Genomic DNA, 19,212 nt, shown 5'->3' on the forward strand with positions numbered 1-19,212 from the left:
CTCCCTCCATCGATCATTCACAGTGTTTCTCCCTCCATCGATCATTCACAGTGTCCCTCCCTCCATCGATCATTCACAGTGTCCCTCCCTCCATCGATTATTCACAGTGTCTCTCCCTCCATCGATTATTCACAGTGTCCCTCCCTCCATCGATCATACACAGTGTCCCTCCCTCCATCGATCATTCACAGTGTCCCTCCCTCCATCTATCATTCACAGTGTCTCTCCCTCCATCGATCATTCAGTGTCTCTCCCTCCATCGATCATTCACAGTGTCTCTCCCTCCATCGATCATTCACAGTGTCCCTCCATCGATCATTCACAGTGTCTCTCCCTCCATCGATCATTCACAGTATCTCCCCGTCCATCGATCATTCACAGTGTCTCTCCCTCCATCGATCATTCACAGTGTCCCTCCCTCCATCGATCATTCACAGTGTCTCTCCCTCCATCGATCATTCACAGTGTCCCTCCCTCCATCGATCATTCACAGTGTCCCTCCCTCCATCGATCATTCACAGTGTCCCTCCCTCCATCGATCATTCACAGTGTCCCTCCCTCCATCGATCATTCACAGTGTTTCTCCCTCCATCGATCATTCACAGTGTCCCTCCCTCCATCGATCATTCACAGTGTCCCTCCCTCCATCGATTATTCACAGTGTCTCTCCCTCCATCGATTATTCACAGTGTCCCTCCCTCCATCGATCATACACAGTGTCCCTCCCTCCATCGATCATTCACAGTGTCCCTCCCTCCATCTATCATTCACAGTGTCTCTCCCTCCATCGATCATTCACAGTGTCTCTCCCTCCATCGATCATTCACAGTGTCCCTCCCTCCATCGATCATTCACAGTGTCTCTCCCTCCATCGATCATTCACAGTGTCTCTCCCTCCATCGATCATTCACAGTGTCCCTCCCTCCATCGATCATTCACAGTGTCTCTCCCTCCATCGATCATTCACAGTGTCTCTCCCTCCATCGATCATTCACAGTGTCCCTCCCTCCATCGATCATTCACAGTGTCTCTCCCTCCATCGATCATTCACAGTGTCTCTCCCTCCATCGATCATTCACAGTGTCTCTCCCTCCATCGATCATTCAGTGTCCCTCCCTCCATCGATCATTCAGTGTCTCTCCCTCCATCGATCATTCACAGTGTCCCTCCCTCCATCGATCATTCACAGTGTCTCTCCCTCCATCGATCATTCACAGTGTCCCTCCCTCCATCGATCATTCACAGTGTCCCACCCTCCATCGATCATTCAGTGTCCCTCCCTCCATCGATCATTCAGTGTCCCTCCCTCCATCGATCATTCACAGTGTCCCTCCCTCCATCGATCATTCAGTGTCACTCCCTCCATCGATCATTCACAGTGTCCCTCCCTCCATCGATCATTCACAGTGTCCCTCCCTCCATCGATCATTCACAGTGTCCCTCCCTCCATCGATCATTCACAGTGTCCCTCCCTCCATCGATCATTCACAGTGTCCCTCCCTCCATCGATCATTCACAGTGTCTCTCCCTCCATCGATCATTCACAGTGTCTCTCCCTCCATCGATCATTCACAGTATCCCTCCCTCCATCGACCATTCACAGTGTCCCTCCCTCCATCGATCATTCACAGTGTCTCTCCCTCCATCGATCATTCACAGTGTCTCTCCCTCCATCGATCATTCACAGTGTCTCTCCCTCCATCGATCATTCACAGTGTCCCTCCCTCCATCGATCATTCACAGTGTCCCTCCCTCCATCGATCATTCACAGTGTCCCTCCCTCCATCGATCATTCACAGTGTCCCTCCCTCCATCGATCATTCACAGTGTCCCTCCCTCCATCGATCATTCACAGTGTCTCTCCCTCCATCGATCATTCACAGTGTCCCTCCCTCCATCGATCATTCACAGTGTCTCTCCCTCCATCGATCATTCACAGTGTCCCTCCCTCCATCGATCAATCACAGTGTCCCTCCCTCCATCGATCATTCACAGTGTCTCTCCCTCCATCGATCATTCACAGTGTCTCTCCCTCCATCGATCATTCACAGTGTCCCTCCCTCCATCGATCATTGACAGTGTCTCTCCCTCCATCGATCATTCACAGTGTCCCTCCCTCCATCGATCATTCACAGTGTCTCTCCCTCCATCGATCATTCACAGTGTTCCTCCCTCCATCGATCATTCAGTGTCCCTCCCTCCATTGATCATTCACAGTGTCTCTCCCTCCATCGATCATTCACAGTGTCACTCCCTCCATCGATCATTCACAGTGTCTCTCCCTCCATCCATCATTCACATTGTCCCTCCCTCCATCGATCATTCACAGTGTCCCTCCCTCCATTGATCATTCACAGTGTCTCTCCCTCCATCCATCATTCACATTGTCCCTCCCTCCATCGATCATTCACATTGTCCCTCCCTCCATCGATCATTCACAGTGTCCCTCCCTCCATCGATCATTCACAGTGTCTCTCCCTCCATCGATCATTCACAGTGTCCCTCCCTCCATCGATCATTCACAGTGTCTCTCCCTCCATCCATCATTCACATTGTCCCTCCCTCCATCGATCATTCACAGTGTCCCTCCCTCCATCGATCATTCACAGTGTCTCTCCCTCCATCGATCATTCACAGTGTCCCTCCCTCCATCGATCATTCTCAGTGTCTCTCCCTCCATCGATCATTCACAGTGTCTCTCCCTCCATCGATCATTCAGTGTCTCTCCCTCCATCGATCATTCACAGTGTCTCTCCCTCCATCGATCATTCACAGTGTCTCTCCCTCCATCGATCATTCACAGTGTCCCTCCCTCCATCGATCATTCACAGTGTCTCTCCCTCCATCGATCATTCACAGTGTCTCTCCCTCCATCGATCATTCACAGTGTCCCACCCTCCATCGATCATTCACAGTGTCTCTCCCTCCATCGATCATTCACAGTGTCTCTCCCTCCATCGATCATTCACAGTGTCCCTCCCTCCATCGATCATTCACAGTGTCCCTCCCTCCATCGATCATTCACAGTGTCCCTCCCTCCATCGATCATTCACAGTGTCCCTCCCTCCATCGATCATTCACAGTGTCCCTCCCTCCATCGATCATTCACAGTGTCCCTCCCTTCATCGATCAGTCACAGTGTCTCTCCCTCCATCGATCATTCACAGTGTCCCTCCCTCCATCGATCATTCACAGTGTCTCTCCCTCCATCGATCATTCACAGTGTCTCTCCCTCCATCGATCATTCAGTGTCCCTCCCTCCATCGATCATACACAGTGTCCCTCCCTCCATCGATCATTCACAGTATCCCTCCCTCCATCGATCATTCACAGTGTCCCTCCCTCCATCGATCATTCACAGTGTCCCTCCCTCCATCGATCATTCACAGTGTCCCTCCCTCCATCGATCATTCACAGTGTCCCTCCCTCCATCGATCATTCACAGTGTCTCTCCCTCCATCGATCATTCACAGTGTCTCTCCCTCCATCGATCAATCACAGTGTCCCTCCCTCCATCGATCATTCACAGTGTTTCTCCCTCCATCGATCATTCACAGTGTCCCTCCCTCCATCGATCATTCACAGTGTCCCTCCCTCCATCGATTATTCACAGTGTCTCTCCCTCCATCGATTATTCACAGTGTCCCTCCCTCCATCGATCATACACAGTGTCCCTCCCTCCATCGATCATTCACAGTGTCCCTCCCTCCATCTATCATTCACAGTGTCTCTCCCTCCATCGATCATTCAGTGTCTCTCCCTCCATCGATCATTCACAGTGTCTCTCCCTCCATCGATCATTCACAGTGTCCCTCCATCGATCATTCACAGTGTCTCTCCCTCCATCGATCATTCACAGTATCTCCCCGTCCATCGATCATTCACAGTGTCTCTCCCTCCATCGATCATTCACAGTGTCCATCGATCATACACAGTGTCCCTCCCTCCATCGATCATTCACAGTATCTCTCCGTCCATCGATCATTCACAGTGTCCCTCCCTCCATCGATCATTCACAGTGTCCCTCCCTCCATCGATCATTCACAGTGTCCCTCCCTCCATCGATCATTCACAGTGTCCCTCCCTCCATCGATCATTCACAGTGTCTCTCCCTCCATCGATCATTCACAGTGTCCCTCCCTCCATCGATCATTCACAGTGTCCCTCCCTCCATCGATCTTTCACAGTGTTTCTCCCTCCATCGATCATTCACAGTGTCCCTCCCTCCATCAATCATTCACAGTGTCTCTCCCTCCATCGATCATTCACAGTGTCCCTCCCTCCATCGATCATTCACAGTGTCCCTCCCTCCATCGATCATTCACAGTGTCCCTCCCTCCATCGATCATTCACAGTGTCTCTCCCTCCATCGATCATTCACAGTGTCTCTCCCTCCATCGATCATTCACAGTGTCTCTCCCTCCATCGATCATTCGCAGTGTCCCTCCCTCCATCGATCATTCACAGTGTCCCTCCATCCATCGATCATTCACAGTGTCTCTCCCTCCATCGATCATTCACTGTGTCTCTCCCTCCATCGATCATTCACAGTGTCTCTCCCTCCATCGATCATTCACAGTGTCTCTCCCTCCATCGATCATTCACAGTGTCCCTCCCTCCATCGATCATTCACAGTGTCCCTCCCTCCATCGATCATTCACAGTGTCTCTCCCTCCATCGATCATTCACAGTGTCTCTCCCTCCATCGATCATTCACAGTGTCCCTCCCTCCATCGATCATTCACAGTGTCCCTCCCTCCATCGATCATTCACAGTGTCTCTCCCTCCATCTATCATTCACAGTGTCTCTCCCTCCATCGATCATTCACAGTGTCTCTCCCTCCATCGATCATTCACAGTGTCTCTCCCTCCATCGATCATTCACAGTGTCTCTCCCTCCATCGATCATTCACAGTGTCCCTCCCTCCATCGATCATTCACAGTCTCTCTCCCTCCATCGATCATTCACGGTGTCCCTCCCTCCATCGATCATTCACAGTGTCTCTCCCTCCATCGATCATTCACAGTGTCCCTCCCTCCATCGATCATTCACAGTGTCTCTCCCTCCATCGATCATTCACAGTGTCCCTCCCTCCATCGATCATTCACAGTGTCTCTCCCTCCATCGATCATTCACAGTGTCTCTCCCTCCATCGATCATTCACAGTGTCTCTCCCTCCATCGATCATTCACAGTGTCTCTCCCTCCATCGATCATTCACAGTGTCCCTCCCTCCATCGATCATTCACAGTATGTCTCCGTCCATCGATCATTCACAGTGTCCCTCCCTCCATCGATCATTCACAGTGTCTCTCCCTCCATCGATCATTCACAGTGTCCCTCCCTCCATCGATCATTCACAGTGTCTCTCCCTCCATCGATCATTCACAGTGTCCCTCCCTCCATCGATCATTCACAGTGTCCCTCCCTCCATCGATCATTCACAGTGTCTCTCCCTCCATCGATCATTCACAGTGTCTCTCCCTCCATCGATCATTCACAGTGTCCCTCCCTCCATTGATCATTCAGTGTCCCTCCCTCCATCGATCATTCACAGTGTCCCTCCCTCCATCGATCATTCACAGTGTCCCTCCCTCCATCGATCATTCACAGTGTCTCTCCCTCCATCGATCATTCACAGTGTCTCTCCCTCCATCGATCACTCACAGTGTCTCTCCCTCCATCGATCACTCACAGTGTCCCTCCCTCCATCGATCATTCACAGTGTCCCTCCCTCCATCGATCATTCACAGTGTCCCTCCCTCCATCGATCATTCACAGTGTCCCTCCCTCCATCGATCATTCACAGTGTCTCTCCCTCCATCGATCATTCACAGTGTCTCTCCCTCCATCGATCATTCACAGTGTCTCTCCCTCCATCGATCATTCACAGTGTCTCTCCCTCCATCGATCATTCACAGTGTCTCTCCCTCCATCGATCATTCAGTGTCTCTCCCTCCATCGATCATTCACAGTGTCTCTCCCTCCATCGATCATTCACAGTGTCTCTCCCTCCATCGATCATTCACAGTGTCCCTCCCTCCATCGATCATTCACAGTGTCCCTCCCTCCATCGATCATTCACAGTGTCCCTCCCTCCATCGATCATTCACAGTGTCTCTCCCTCCATCGATCATTCACAGTGTCTCTCCCTCCATCGATCATTCACAGTGTCTCTCCCTCCATCGATCATTCACAGTGTCTCTCCCTCCATCGATCATTCACAGTGTCCCTCCCTCCATCGATCATTCACAGTGTCTCTCCCTCCATCGATCATTCACAGTGTCTCTCCCTCCATCGATCATACACAGTGTCTGTCCCTCCATCGATCATTCACAGTGTCCCTCCCTCCATCGATCATTCACAGTGTCCCTCCCTCCATCGATCATTCAGTTTCCCTCCCTCCATCGATCATTCACAGTGTCCCTCCCTCCATCGATCATTCACAGTGTCCCTCCCTCCATCGATCATTCACAGTGTCTCTCCCTCCATCGATCATTCACAGTGTCCCTCTCTCCATCGATCATTCACAGTGTCCCTCCCTCCATCGATCATTCACAGTGTCCCTCCCTCCATTTCTAGTCTTCCAGGATGCATTTTTGTCATTGAATAATCTGCTAAGTTTTCATTGATCAGCACACTCACAATTGTGGAAGCCGTTTTTCAATCAGGTTTACTCTATCTATCTTAATTCATTTAAAAGTAAAATGCAGAAATCGCTCCATTTTGCAATGTGCCTATCGCTTGATCTCCTCCGACACAGTGTTTTTGACCTTCCATCACCTCCTCCACTGTCTTTATCTCTGCCTTTGCCCAGGAAAGCCTGTCACATCTGGCTTGACCACCACCGTGCTCTTGAGCTTGCCCAACCTGAGTAGCCTTACCCTGTTGAAATACCCAGTGGCCAGCCACATTGCTCTGTTTTATTGTTGCAGGCCGACATAACCAGTGAGAGAGCCATCAAGAGAGAAGAAGGAGAGAAACTGGCCAGGGTAAGTTGAACACAACACCACCCATTGACGTGCAATCCTGACCTCGCAGCTCGTTATCCGCAATGTTAAATTTGCGAGTGTCAGCCATGGTTCAGTGGGCAGCACTCTCGTCTCGGAGTCAGAAGGTTGTGGGTTCAAGTCCCACTTGTGTACAAAATCAGGGCTGACACTCCAGTGCAGTGCTGAGCGGGTGCAGCACTGTCGGAGGGGCCGCCTTTCAGATGAGACGTTAAACTGAGGCCCCGCCTGCCCTCTAAGGGGGATGTAAAAGATCCCATGGCTACTATTCGAAGAAGAGCAGGGGAGTTCTCCCCAGTGTCCTGGCCAATATTTGTCCCTCAACTACCATCAATAAGAACACATCATCTGGTCATTACCATATTGCTGTTTGTGGGAGCTTGCTGTGCGCGAATTGGCGGCCACGTTTCCTACATTACAACAGTGACTACACTTCAAAAAGTACTTCATTGGCTGTCCTGAGGTTGTGGATGGCGCTATATAAATGCCAGCTCTTTCTCTTTAGTTATCTGGTGCACAGACCTGTGGACTCGAGCCTCAAACCCACAAATGTGTCCTATCATCGGGAGCCTCGCACACTGCCCACGAGCTCCTGATATGCACCAAGGCGGGAAAGGTTGCCCAAAAGTTGGGTGCAGTTGTAAAATCGGCCCCTCTGTCTTAGCTTGGCTTACATCACGCTCATTGACACATTCTGTCTTTTCATGGACAAATAGACGGGTGATATCTACACCAGTGTGTGACTCAGTGTGATATCTACACCAGTGTGTGACTCACTGTGATATCTGCACCAGTGTGTGACTCACTGTGATATCTACACCAGTGTGTGACTCACTGTGATATCTGCACCAGTGTGTGACTCACTGTGATATCTACACCAGTGTGTGACTCACTGTGATATCTACACCAGTGTGTGACTCACTGTGATATCTACACCAGTGTGTGACTCACTGTGATATCTACACCAGTGTGTGACTCATTGTGATATCTACACCAGTGTGTGACTCATTGTGATATCTACACCAGTGTGTGACTCATTGTGATATCTACACCAGTGTGTGACTCATTGTGATATCTACACCAGTGTGTGACTCATTGTGATATCTACACCAGTGTGTGACTCATTGTGATATCTACACCAGTGTGTGACTCATTGTGATATCTACACCAGTGTGTGACTCACTGTGATATCTGCACCAGTGTGTGACTCACTGTGATATCTACACCAGTGTGTGACTCACTGTGATATCTGCACCAGTGTGTGACTCACTGTGATATCTACACCAGTGTGTGACTCACTGTGATATCTACACCAGTGTGTGACTCATTGTGATATCTACACCAGTGTGTGACTCATTGTGATATCTACACCAGTGTGTGACTCATTGTGATATCTACACCAGTGTGTGACTCATTGTGATATCTACACCAGTGTGTGACTCATTGTGATATCTACACCAGTGTGTGACTCATTGTGATATCTACACCAGTGTGTGACTCATTGTGATATCTACACCAGTGTGTGACTCACTGTGATATCTGCACCAGTGTGTGACTCACTGTGATATCTACACCAGTGTGTGACTCACTGTGATATCTGCACCAGTGTGTGACTCACTGTGATATCTACACCAGTGTGTGACTCATTGTGATATCTACACCAGTGTGTGACTCATTGTGATATCTACACCAGTGTGTGACTCATTGTGATATCTACACCAGTGTGTGACTCACTGTGATATCTGCACCAGTGTGTGACTCACTGTGATATCTACACCAGTGTGTGACTCACTGTGATATCTACACCAGTGTGTGACTCATTGTGATATCTACACCAGTGTGTGACTCATTGTGATATCTACACCAGTGTGTGACTCATTGTGATATCTACACCAGTGTGTGACTCACTGTGATATCTGCACCAGTGTGTGACTCACTGTGATATCTACACCAGTGTGTGACTCACTGTGATATCTGCACCAGTGTGTGACTCACTGTGATATCTACACCAGTGTGTGACTCATTGTGATATCTACACCAGTGTGTGACTCACTGTGATATCTACACCAGTGTGTGACTCACTGTGATATCTACACCAGTGTGTGACTCACTGTGATATCTACACCAGTGTGTGACTCACTGTGATATCTACACCAGTGATTCACTGTGATATCTTCACCAGTGTGCGACTCACTGTGATATCTACACCAGTGTGTGACTCACTGTGATATCTACACCAGTGTGTGACTCACTGTGATATCTACACCAGTGTGTGACTCACTGTGATATCTACACCAGTGTGTGACTCATTGTGATATCTACACCAGTGATTCACTGTGATATCTGCACCAGTGTGTGACTGTGATATCTACACCAGTGTGTGACTCACTGTGATATCTACACCAGTGATTCACTGTGATATCTGCACCAGTGTGTGACTCACTGTGATATCTACACCAGTGTGTGACTCACTGTGATATCTACACCAGTGATTCACTGTGATATCTTCACCAGTGTGCGACTCACTGTGATATCTGCACCAGTGTGTGACTCACTGTGATATCTACACCAGTGTGTGACTCGCTGTGATATCTACACCAGTGTGTGACTCACTGTGACATCTGCACCAGTGTGTGACTCACTGTGATATCTACACCAGTGTGTGACTCACTGTGACATCTGCACCAGTGTGTGACTCACTGTGACATCTGCACCAGTGTGTGACTCACTGTGACATCTACACCAGTGTGTGACTCACTGTGATATCTACACCAGTGTGTGACTCACTGTGATATCTACACCAGTGTGTGACTCACTGTGATATCTGCACCAGTCTGTGACTCACTGTGATATCTGCACCAGTCTGTGACTCACTGTGATATCTGCACCAGGGTGGGACTCACTGTGATATCTACACCAGTGTGTGACTCACTGTGATATCTACACCAGTGTGTGACTCACTGTGATCTCTGCACCAGTCTGTGACTCACTGTGATATCTACACCAGTGACTCACTGTGATAGCTACACCAGTGATTCACTGTGACATCTACACGAGTGATTCACTGTGATATCTACACCAGTGGTTCACTGTGATATCTACACCAGTGTGTGACTCACTGTGATATCTACACCAGTGAGTGACTCACTGTGATATCTACACCAGTGACTCACTGTGATATCTACACCAGTGAGTGATTCACTGTGATATATACACCAGTGATTCACTGTGATATCTACACCAGTGGTTCACTGTGATATCTACACGTGTGAGATTCACTGTGATATCTACACCAGTGACTCACTGTGATATCTACACCAGTGGTTCACTGTGATATCTACACCAGTGGTTCACTGTGATATCTACACCAGTGGTTCACTGTGATATCTACACCAGTGAGTGATTCACCGTGATATCTATACCAGTGACTCACTGTGATATCTACACCAGTGACTCACTGTGATAGCCACACCAGTGATTCACTGTGATATCTACACCAGTGAGTGATTCACTGTGATATATACACCAGTGATTCACTGTGATATCTACACCAGTGACTCACTGTGATATCTACACCAGTGACTCACTGTGATATCTACACCAGTGAGTGATTCACTGTGATATCTACACCAGTGACTCACTGTGATATCTACACCAGTGAGTGATTCACTGTGATATCTACACCAGTGACTCACTGTGATATCTACACCAGTGATTCACTGTGATAACTACACCAGTGATTCACTGTGATATCTACACCAGTGAGTGATTCACTGTGATATCTACACCAGTGACTCACTGTGATATCTACACCAGTGATTCACTGTGATATCTACACCAGTGATTCACTGTGATATCTACACGTGTGATATTCACTGTGATATCTACACCAGTGGTTCACTGTGATATCTACACCAGTGTGAGATACACTGTGGTTTCTGTGCAGGAGTGTGTAAGCTGTTAGTAACATGTCTGTGTCTGGCCCTATGCTAACAACGTGCCTTTCTCTGACCCACAGGAGTATGGAGTTCCTTTCATAGAGACCAGTGCCAAAACTGGCATCAACGTAGAGCTGGCATTCCTGGCAGTGGCAAAGTAAGTTTTTATTTGATTTGATTTTGGGATGTGGGTGACTCTGACAAGACAGTATTTATTGTCCAACCCTAGTTGCCCTGAGGACATACAGAGTGTGTGGACTAGGGGCAGAGGCTTCCCTTCCCTAAAGGTCAACCAGTTGAGTTATTAAGACAATCCAGCCGATTTTCATGGTCATTTCTTCGGGTGCCAGCTCACAAATTACCAGATTTACTGAATTCAATTTCACACATTGGCCTGGTGGGATTTGAACTCAGGACTTCAAGGCTCCTAGTCCAGTCCCAGTTCCATAATCACGACACCACCTTAACCTGTGGCTTCTGTCTCGACAAGGTGTGAGAAGAGGGTTATATTCAAATTATATTCAAAGCCCCGTCCCGTTCCCTCTCCTGATCACTATCCAGTAGCCACTACTGAGAGGTTTGCAGGTGTGGACAGATTCTGACTCAGTTACACTGCCTGGCTCCACGAGGTGAATTGCTCTGCTCGCACTGTCTGGACTCTTAATAGACGAAGGGGCCAATGGGTGAGGAAGGGGTGGGCCCCGGAAACAGGCAGAATCGTCACTGGGGCGGGTGGGGTGACACGGTGCAAGGAATTGACAATAAGCAGGCCCCATTCAGCTGGACAATAATGAACCTCTTGTCTCATTCCAGGGAACTGAAACACAGATCTGTCAATCAACCCAACGAACCCAAATTCCGAATCCACGAGTACATCGAATCTCAGAGGGAAAAGTCCAGCTGTTGTGGGTTTGATTAATGGGCTGATCCGATTGGAGGACTCAGGGCGCGGAGCAGCAATCGGCTTCACTGATTGGCTGTGAATGGGTGGTGACTCGTGCACTATTTCTAAATTGGCATTTATGCTCAGCTTGGTGTGTAGCGAACCCGTCCCGTATCTATCCCGTATCCGTACCCAGTCCCGTACCCGTCCTATACCCGCCCCGTACCCGTCCCATACCCAGTCCCGTAACCGTCCCGTACCCGTCCCATACCCAGTCCCGTACCATACCCATCCTATACCCAGTCCTGTACCCGTCCCATACCCAGTCCCGTACCCGTCCCATACCCAGTCCCGTACCCGTCCCGTACCATACTCATCCTATACCCAGTCCTGTACCCGTCCCATACCCAGTCCCGTACCCGTCCCATACCCAGTCCTGTACTCGTCCCGTAGCCGTATGCGTAACATGCCCATTCTTTGTGATTTGACGTCGGCAACACAAAACATGATTTTACTCTTCCGCCATTTTGAAAAGTGGTTCTCTTCTGCTCCGCAATGTTAGCGGGATGTCCGCACGTTCCCTGCGACTTTGAGAGGTCCCATGTAATGGAGGTCGATGGGACCCTCCAGCCTTCCAGACTACGGCTTGCTGAAGGTGACCACGGCTCCTAGTGGCCCAGCACCTCAACCCCTTCAGGTAGAGTCACTACAGATTGTTTTATCCTTTCTGATCTATTGTCACATCCCTTCAGATCAGCAGCTGTGTGCAGCCCATAGCTGTGGTCTCCATAGTTACCTTTGCCCCTCCCAGCCAAAATACTGGTTAATGCATCTTAGATCGATTCTACTCCCCCACCCGCCCCCCCCCCTCCTCCTCCCCCACCCCGCTTCTGGTCGAAAACCAGATGGGTCTGTGGGCCACTTCAAAATCTGGGAGAGCTTCAATTGCTCATCCATAAATGATTTGTCACCTCGACTATTCCAACGCTCTCCTGGCCGGCCTTCCATCCTCCACCCTCCATAAACTTCAGCTCATCTAAAACTTTGCTGCCCGTGTCCTAACTCGCACCAAGTCCTGTTCACCCATCACCCCGTGCTCGCTGATTGACTCCCAGTCCGCCAACTCAACCTTGTATTCAAATCCCTCCACGGCCGCGCCATTCCCTATCTCTGTAACCTCCTCCAGCCCTACAAACCTCCGAGAACTCTGCACTCCTCCAACTCTGGCCTCTTGCACATCCCCGATTACCTTCGCTCCACCATTGGTGGCCGTGCCTTCAGCCATCTGGGCCCTAAGCTCTGGAATTCCCTCCCTAAACCTCTCTGCCTCTCTCTCTCCTCCTTTAAGACCCTCCTTAAAACCCACCTCATTAAACTACCATGCCAAACCAGAGAAGCAGTCTGGAGTCCTGAAGACTACAGAAATGTTTATTAAAAAAAAAAGACGACCGGCCCCATTATACAGGGGGTTGAGTGAACACTGCACGGGGTCTATAGGGGTTGGAGGGCCATGGGCAACCCCCCTCCCTAGGAAGCCTGCTGCGTGGAGCAGATGGCGCTGGGGATGTGGCTATCGTCCCATGCACATCAGGTGCCCTCTCACTGACCCTGCATGCTTTCTGCCCAAGGGCACTGATGGGATCTGCTGGGGGTGAGGCTGGCATTTGCAGAGCCGTGCCGCTCTCTGCTCAAAGACCTGTCCAGTCTGTTATTCAGTCGGTGGATTCCCTCCAGAGCTGTCTACTATTGAACCCTCAGAGTTCCTCAGCGTAAATGGGGGCGCCCACTGTCCCCGTGTGAACTGGACGGTCCAGTTGGACGGTTCTCTGGCTGCTGGTCTTCCGGAAGAAAACTACCACATCGGGAGTACTTCATTCGATTCTGGGCCCCGCACCTCAGGAAGGATAGATTGTCCTTGGAGAGGGAGCAGCGCGGATTCACCAGAATGATACCGGGGCTAAAAGGGTTAAATTATGAGGGCAGGTTGCATAGACTAAGCTTGTATTCCCTTGAGCGCAGAAGGTTAAGGGGCGATCTAATCGAGGTGTTTAAGATGATTAAACAAGTTGATCGGGTAGATAGAGAGAAACTATTTCCTCTGGTGGGGAGAGTCCAGAACAAGGGGGCAGAACCTTAAAATTAGAGCCAGGCCGTTCAGGGGTGAAATCAGGAAGCACTTCTTCACACTGAGGGCTCGATTTTGTCAATGGGGAGCTTTTGGAGGCGGGACTCCCACTTTTTGGGTTGTAGTCCCGCCTCCATTGACTTGTGGCCAACCCAGGCTATTTTCCCTTGATTGACCTTGTTAAGCCCGCCCAGCGGGCCCGGCAGGCCAATTAAGGGACACCTGGTTACTGGTGACATCAGCGATTGACATTTCATCTGTCAAGAGCTTTTGACAAATGAAAAATCAGCCTTTGACGGCTCTGTGAAGCTGTCAAACACGGACAATCTGTCTTCTAACTTGAGTCCTTCTACTCAGACTCAGTTAGAGATCTCTCCAGACCAGAAAGCAGAAGGCTGCAGCTTTTGACAGTTCAGCGGCCATTCTGCTTTCTGTGCCGGTGAGCTGAGGGACTCCCGAGAACTGAATTAAGCCTGCAGGAGAAAGTAAAGGTAAATAAAACTTATTAAAACACTTTACACTTACCTCACACACTTACCTCTGCACACATGCACCCATCACTCACCTGCACAACGGACATCTCGACCCCTCCAACCCCTGCAGACCGACGGTCCGCCTCGCTAACTTGGCGTGGTTCGGAGCCATCGGGAAGCCCACACTTCAGGGCTAAAAATAGGGATTAGGCAAAAAACAGCCTGTTAACAGGCAGTTAATTGGCACTAATCCCCTTCCCGCCTCGGGGAGGCGGCTCCCAGCACAGGTCGGGTACCCGCCTCCTGGGACATTGGCACGGAGACGGGTTGGGGGCGGGATGGGTTCCTGCCCCCCGATTCTGCAATTTTCCCACCACTCCCGCCTCCAAACCCGCCTCCTCGGGGCTTGGAAAATCGAGCCCATAGGGTGGAAATCTGGGACTCTCCCCCAAAAAGCTGTTGAGGCTGGGGGTCAATTGAAAATGTCAAAACTAAGATTGATAGATTTTTGTTAGGCAAGGGTATTAAGGGTTACAGAACCAAGGCAGGTAAATGGAGTTGATACAGATCAGCGATGGTCTAATTAAATGGTGGAACAGGTTTGTGGGGGTGACTGGCCACCTCCTATTGCAGTGTAACCAGATAGTAAAAGTCCAGTTTTCATCTGCTGCCCGTTGCAGGTTCATACACAGCCCGAGTGGACTCTTTCCTCACATACACACAGCCAGAATTGGCCAGAAGGTTTCTAACCTAAAGTAGATGTATTGTAGTTTGAGTAATAGACTGCCTCTCCTCCCAATCCCATGTAAATGGAGTGTTCCTTGACCTGTGCAGACAACAGGCCCAACATGGACACTGTTCATTTCACCACCACCACCTGCCCACGCCCCCACAAGTGTTCAATGTTTATGAAGGCTGTGCAGAGATCAATCAATGAGCTGGATGTGCTGCCAAATGTGACGACCTCACCATGGCAACAGACAGTTCAGCCGCCATCTTGCTCTGCTCTCCCACCACGCTGTGCTGTATGTTTCTGCTTTTAAGCATAATTTTAAATAAAGTCGCATCCGATTGGTTGTCGGGGGCTCAGTTCGGCTGATAGCTGTACGTCTAGAGATATTTATAAAATGTCTTTTTAATCCCGAGATGAAATTGTTGTATATAAAAACATGTTTGCTTTGTACTGGGTAATGAGATTACTGTTCGGATGTTTAAACGGGAATGTATTTGTTTTACTGAGAGTTTCTTCAGTCGTGTAGCTTTTGAAAAAAATAACTATGCCTACAACAGGAAGTGATGTAATAGAATTTCCTGGAAAGTGACTTATTCATGCCGAAAGTGGAGGTGTCCTTCACCATAGCAACGCTAACCCATTCTTGGCATCTCCACCAGTCTCACAGAAGAACCCATCTACATGAAGTGCCATGTTTTAATCTGCCTCGCACCATTAATCCATCCGCTGGTTGGAGTTTCTTGTGCTCGGTTTGCACCTAACCCCTGACCTCAGGGATTCTACAAGGGTGTTTCGTGATGTCTTGTGACACAGTATTACTTTAGAAGCCTGGGTTCACAGCAAACTAAATAAATAGAGTAGGAGATCATTTTCAGAATGATGTAGGGTTCGTGACAGGGTAACTAAGGAGAAACTGTTTCCAGTGGCAGGAGGGTCGGTAACCAGAGTGAAGGGGATTGGCAAAAGAACCAGAAGGGGAGAGGAGAATTCTTTTTTTACGCAGCATGTTGTGGTGATCTGGAATGCGCTGCCTGTGTACAAAATTATGAGGGGCATAGATAGGATGGATGCGGAGGAGCTTTTTCCCTTGGTAGAGGGGTCAATAACTAGGGGGCATAGATTCAAGGTAAAGGGCGGGAGGTTTAGAGGGGATTTGAGAAAGAACTTTTTCACCCAGAGGGTGGTTGGAGTCTGGAACTCACTGCCTGAAAGGGTTGTGGAGGCAGAACCCTCAACATTTAAGAAGCATTTGGATGAGCACTTGAAATGCCACAGCATACAAGGCTACGGACCAAATGCTGGAATATGGGATTAGATTAGACAGGGCTTGATGGCCGGCGCGGACACGATGGGCCGAAGGGCCTCTATCCGTGCTGTATGACTCTATGAAAGGGCGGTGGAAGCAGATTCAAAAGAGAATTGGATAAATACTTGAAGGGGAAAAATGTGCAGAGCTATGAGTGGGACTAATTGGAGAGCTCTACCAAAGAGCCGGCACAGGCACAATGGGCCGAATGGCCTCCTTCTGTGCCGTGTGATTCTATTCTATGAGATAAATCAGGAAGGAGTAGTTAGCCGGTACCAAGCTTTTGGAGGGGGTGGGGGGGGGGGGGGCGGGATTTCCACAGGCTTGAGGTGCTGGGAAAGAATGAGTTAAGGGAAGAGACAGTGTGATGAATCTCCTCTCCATAAATGATTTGTTACCTCCAGACTCGACTATTCCAACACTCTTCTGGCCGGCCTCCCACATTCCACCCTCCGTAAACTTGAGGTCATCGGAAACTCTGCTGCCCGTCTCCTAACTCGCACCAAGTCCCGTTCACCCATCACCCCCTGTGCTCGCTGACCTACATTAGCTCTCTGGCTCGATTTTAAAATTCTCATCCTTGTTTTCAGGTCCCTCCCTATCTCTGTAGCCTCCTCCAGCCCTACAACCTTCCGAGATCTCGACACTCCTCCAATTCTGGCCTCTGGAGCATCCCCGATTTCCTTCGCTCCACCATTGGTAGCCATGCCTTCAGCTGCCGAGGCCCTAAGCTCGATAATTCCCTCCCTAAACCTCTCCGCCTCTCTCTCCTCCTTTAAGATGTTCCTTAAAACCTACCTCTTTGACCAAGCTTTTGGTCACCTGTCCTAATACCCTGATGTGGCTCGGTGTCAAATTTTGTCTGATAATACTCCTGTGAAGCATCTTGGGAGGTTTTACTACCTTAAAGCGGTGATATAAATGCAAGTTGCTGTTGCTATCCATGATGCAGGGAGGATGGGCAACGTGTGGGATGGTCCATCAGGAAGAGCAAGAGAGGAATGGTCAGAGGATCAGTGACCGTAGTATTGAAGCAATACACAAAAGGTCACGCCAGAGCGAAAGGTGGGAGGTGAGATATGAGAGGCGTGGAGCTTTGACCTGTATTCTGGGCAGGGTTTCAGAAGTTCAGCAAAAAACAGAAGAAAGCTTGAGTCAACAAGGTAAATGTTAAAATGCTGCACCTGCCCTGGGAGTGTTTGATGGGACAGTGTAGAGGGAGCTTTACTCTGTATCTAACCCGTGCTGTACCTGCCCTGGGAGTGTTTGATGGGACAGTGTAGAGGGAGCTTTACTCTGTACCTAACCCGTGCTGTACCTGCCCTGGGAGTGTTTAAATCGATCATCATCCCTCATTTTAATGACCACACGAACCATTGTTAGAAAGAGCCCGTGACATTATTCGAGTTGGCTGTGACTGGGCCTGGTTTATGTCAGAGGTCTCGGGGACTGTTGAAGGTTGGGGCAGGTGATAGGAGAGGGGTGTGTTGGAGAATGGATGAGAACGAGCCTGGCTGTGTTGCACACTGGATTTGAATAGCCTGCCGACACTCACCGTCCGGATCAAGGGGCCGGATCCCATGTACCTGTTCTGCAACGTGGGGAGGAGGGAGAACGTTCTTCCAGCAGCTGCTTCTCGCCAATCTTCGCACGAGACCCTCCCATCTCCCGATCCCCGCCTCTCGAACCCTCCTCCGCCTCTCCATTCCCCCCCCCCCCCTCTCCATTCCCCCCTGTCTCGCCGTTTCCAACCCCCCCCCCCCTCCTCTCCGGCCTCTCCCCCCCGTCTCGGCCTCTCCTCCCCCCCCCCCCGTTCCTCCGGTCCCCCCCGTCTCTCCGGTTCCCCCCCCCCCTTCACTCAATCCACTCCCGTCCCTACCCCACAGGCAAGGCCTCCACACTCCAATAGCAATGGGACAATGTGGGTTGTGCTCGGGTTGTGCAGTTCACACTGTTACAGGAACAGGGTCTTAAAGGTATTGAGAATTAATGCCTTGCAAGTCAGAAATTCCCAGTGAGCCCGCGCTAAGGAACTACGCATTGTCAAGTAGATGTGGGGGAGCGATTGAGCAGATGAGATTATCCACGTACTGTACCATATCAGGGACCTGCCGGGGCGCTAGAACCTTCCACACGCAGCTCGACTACCCTTCCAGACTCCTGCCCCAAGTGGGGAGGGGCACTGCGACCGTGTGAGGCACGCGGGATTAGTTCAGGTCCAACTCTTAGTCCAGGTAGCCACTGTGCCAGGCCGTGCCGAGTGCTGAATCACCCTGCGTAATGGCCAGAGCCCAGTGGAGGGGGTGTCCGCAAGATGGCCGCCCACCCGTGCACACTCCCGCAGCGAGAGCATTTGCTTTTCCATTCCAGCACTTTCCTTCCTTCTGCTCGGCTGCGTCACGCTGACTTTTAATGAATAAAATTATTTGTTTGCCACGCCGCGACTTGCTGTTTCTCTGCTGCCCGATAGTTTCGGACAGCACTGGTTTAGGCTCCTCAGGTGAGTCAGCGGACAGATCCCGGTGAAACCCGCATCCTGCAAAAGACCCCGGCATTGATTCCTGGACTGTGTGGAGTTAGCGGATTCCAGCCAAGGCAGTAATGGGCACCTCAGGGCTTGTGGGGGTGGGGGGGGTGGAAAATCTGCCAGGGGTCCCAGCTCTGATCGCTATCCAACTGCACACAGACATAGGGCAAGGACAGGATCAGAATCAGTGTGCCCCTCATGGTCGAGTGGCCTGCTG

At 50.2% G+C, this 19,212-nt stretch overlaps 1 protein-coding gene across 2 annotated transcripts in view; it reads left to right on the forward strand.

The window, feature by feature from the left end:
* Window positions 1–16,768, forward strand: part of LOC147102617 (ras-related protein Rab-37-like) — a 505,661-nt gene extending 488,893 nt beyond the window's left edge. For both annotated transcript variants that reach the window (XM_085963264.1, XM_085963265.1), the window contains exons 7-9: window positions 6,936–6,992; window positions 11,029–11,105; window positions 11,762–16,768. In XM_085963264.1, the coding sequence (XP_085819390.1) occupies window positions 6,936–6,992; window positions 11,029–11,105; window positions 11,762–11,867 (240 nt within the window). In that variant the 3' untranslated portion in view covers window positions 11,868–16,768. The remainder of the gene's footprint in view (window positions 1–6,935; window positions 6,993–11,028; window positions 11,106–11,761) is intronic.
* Window positions 16,769–19,212: the final 2,444 nt, after the last annotated feature.

The sequence above is a fragment of the Somniosus microcephalus genome, chromosome 21, assembly GCF_052327205.1.
Source record: "Somniosus microcephalus isolate GS21.2 chromosome 21, FLI_Smic_1.0, whole genome shotgun sequence".
Lineage (NCBI taxonomy): Eukaryota > Metazoa > Chordata > Chondrichthyes > Squaliformes > Somniosidae > Somniosus > Somniosus microcephalus.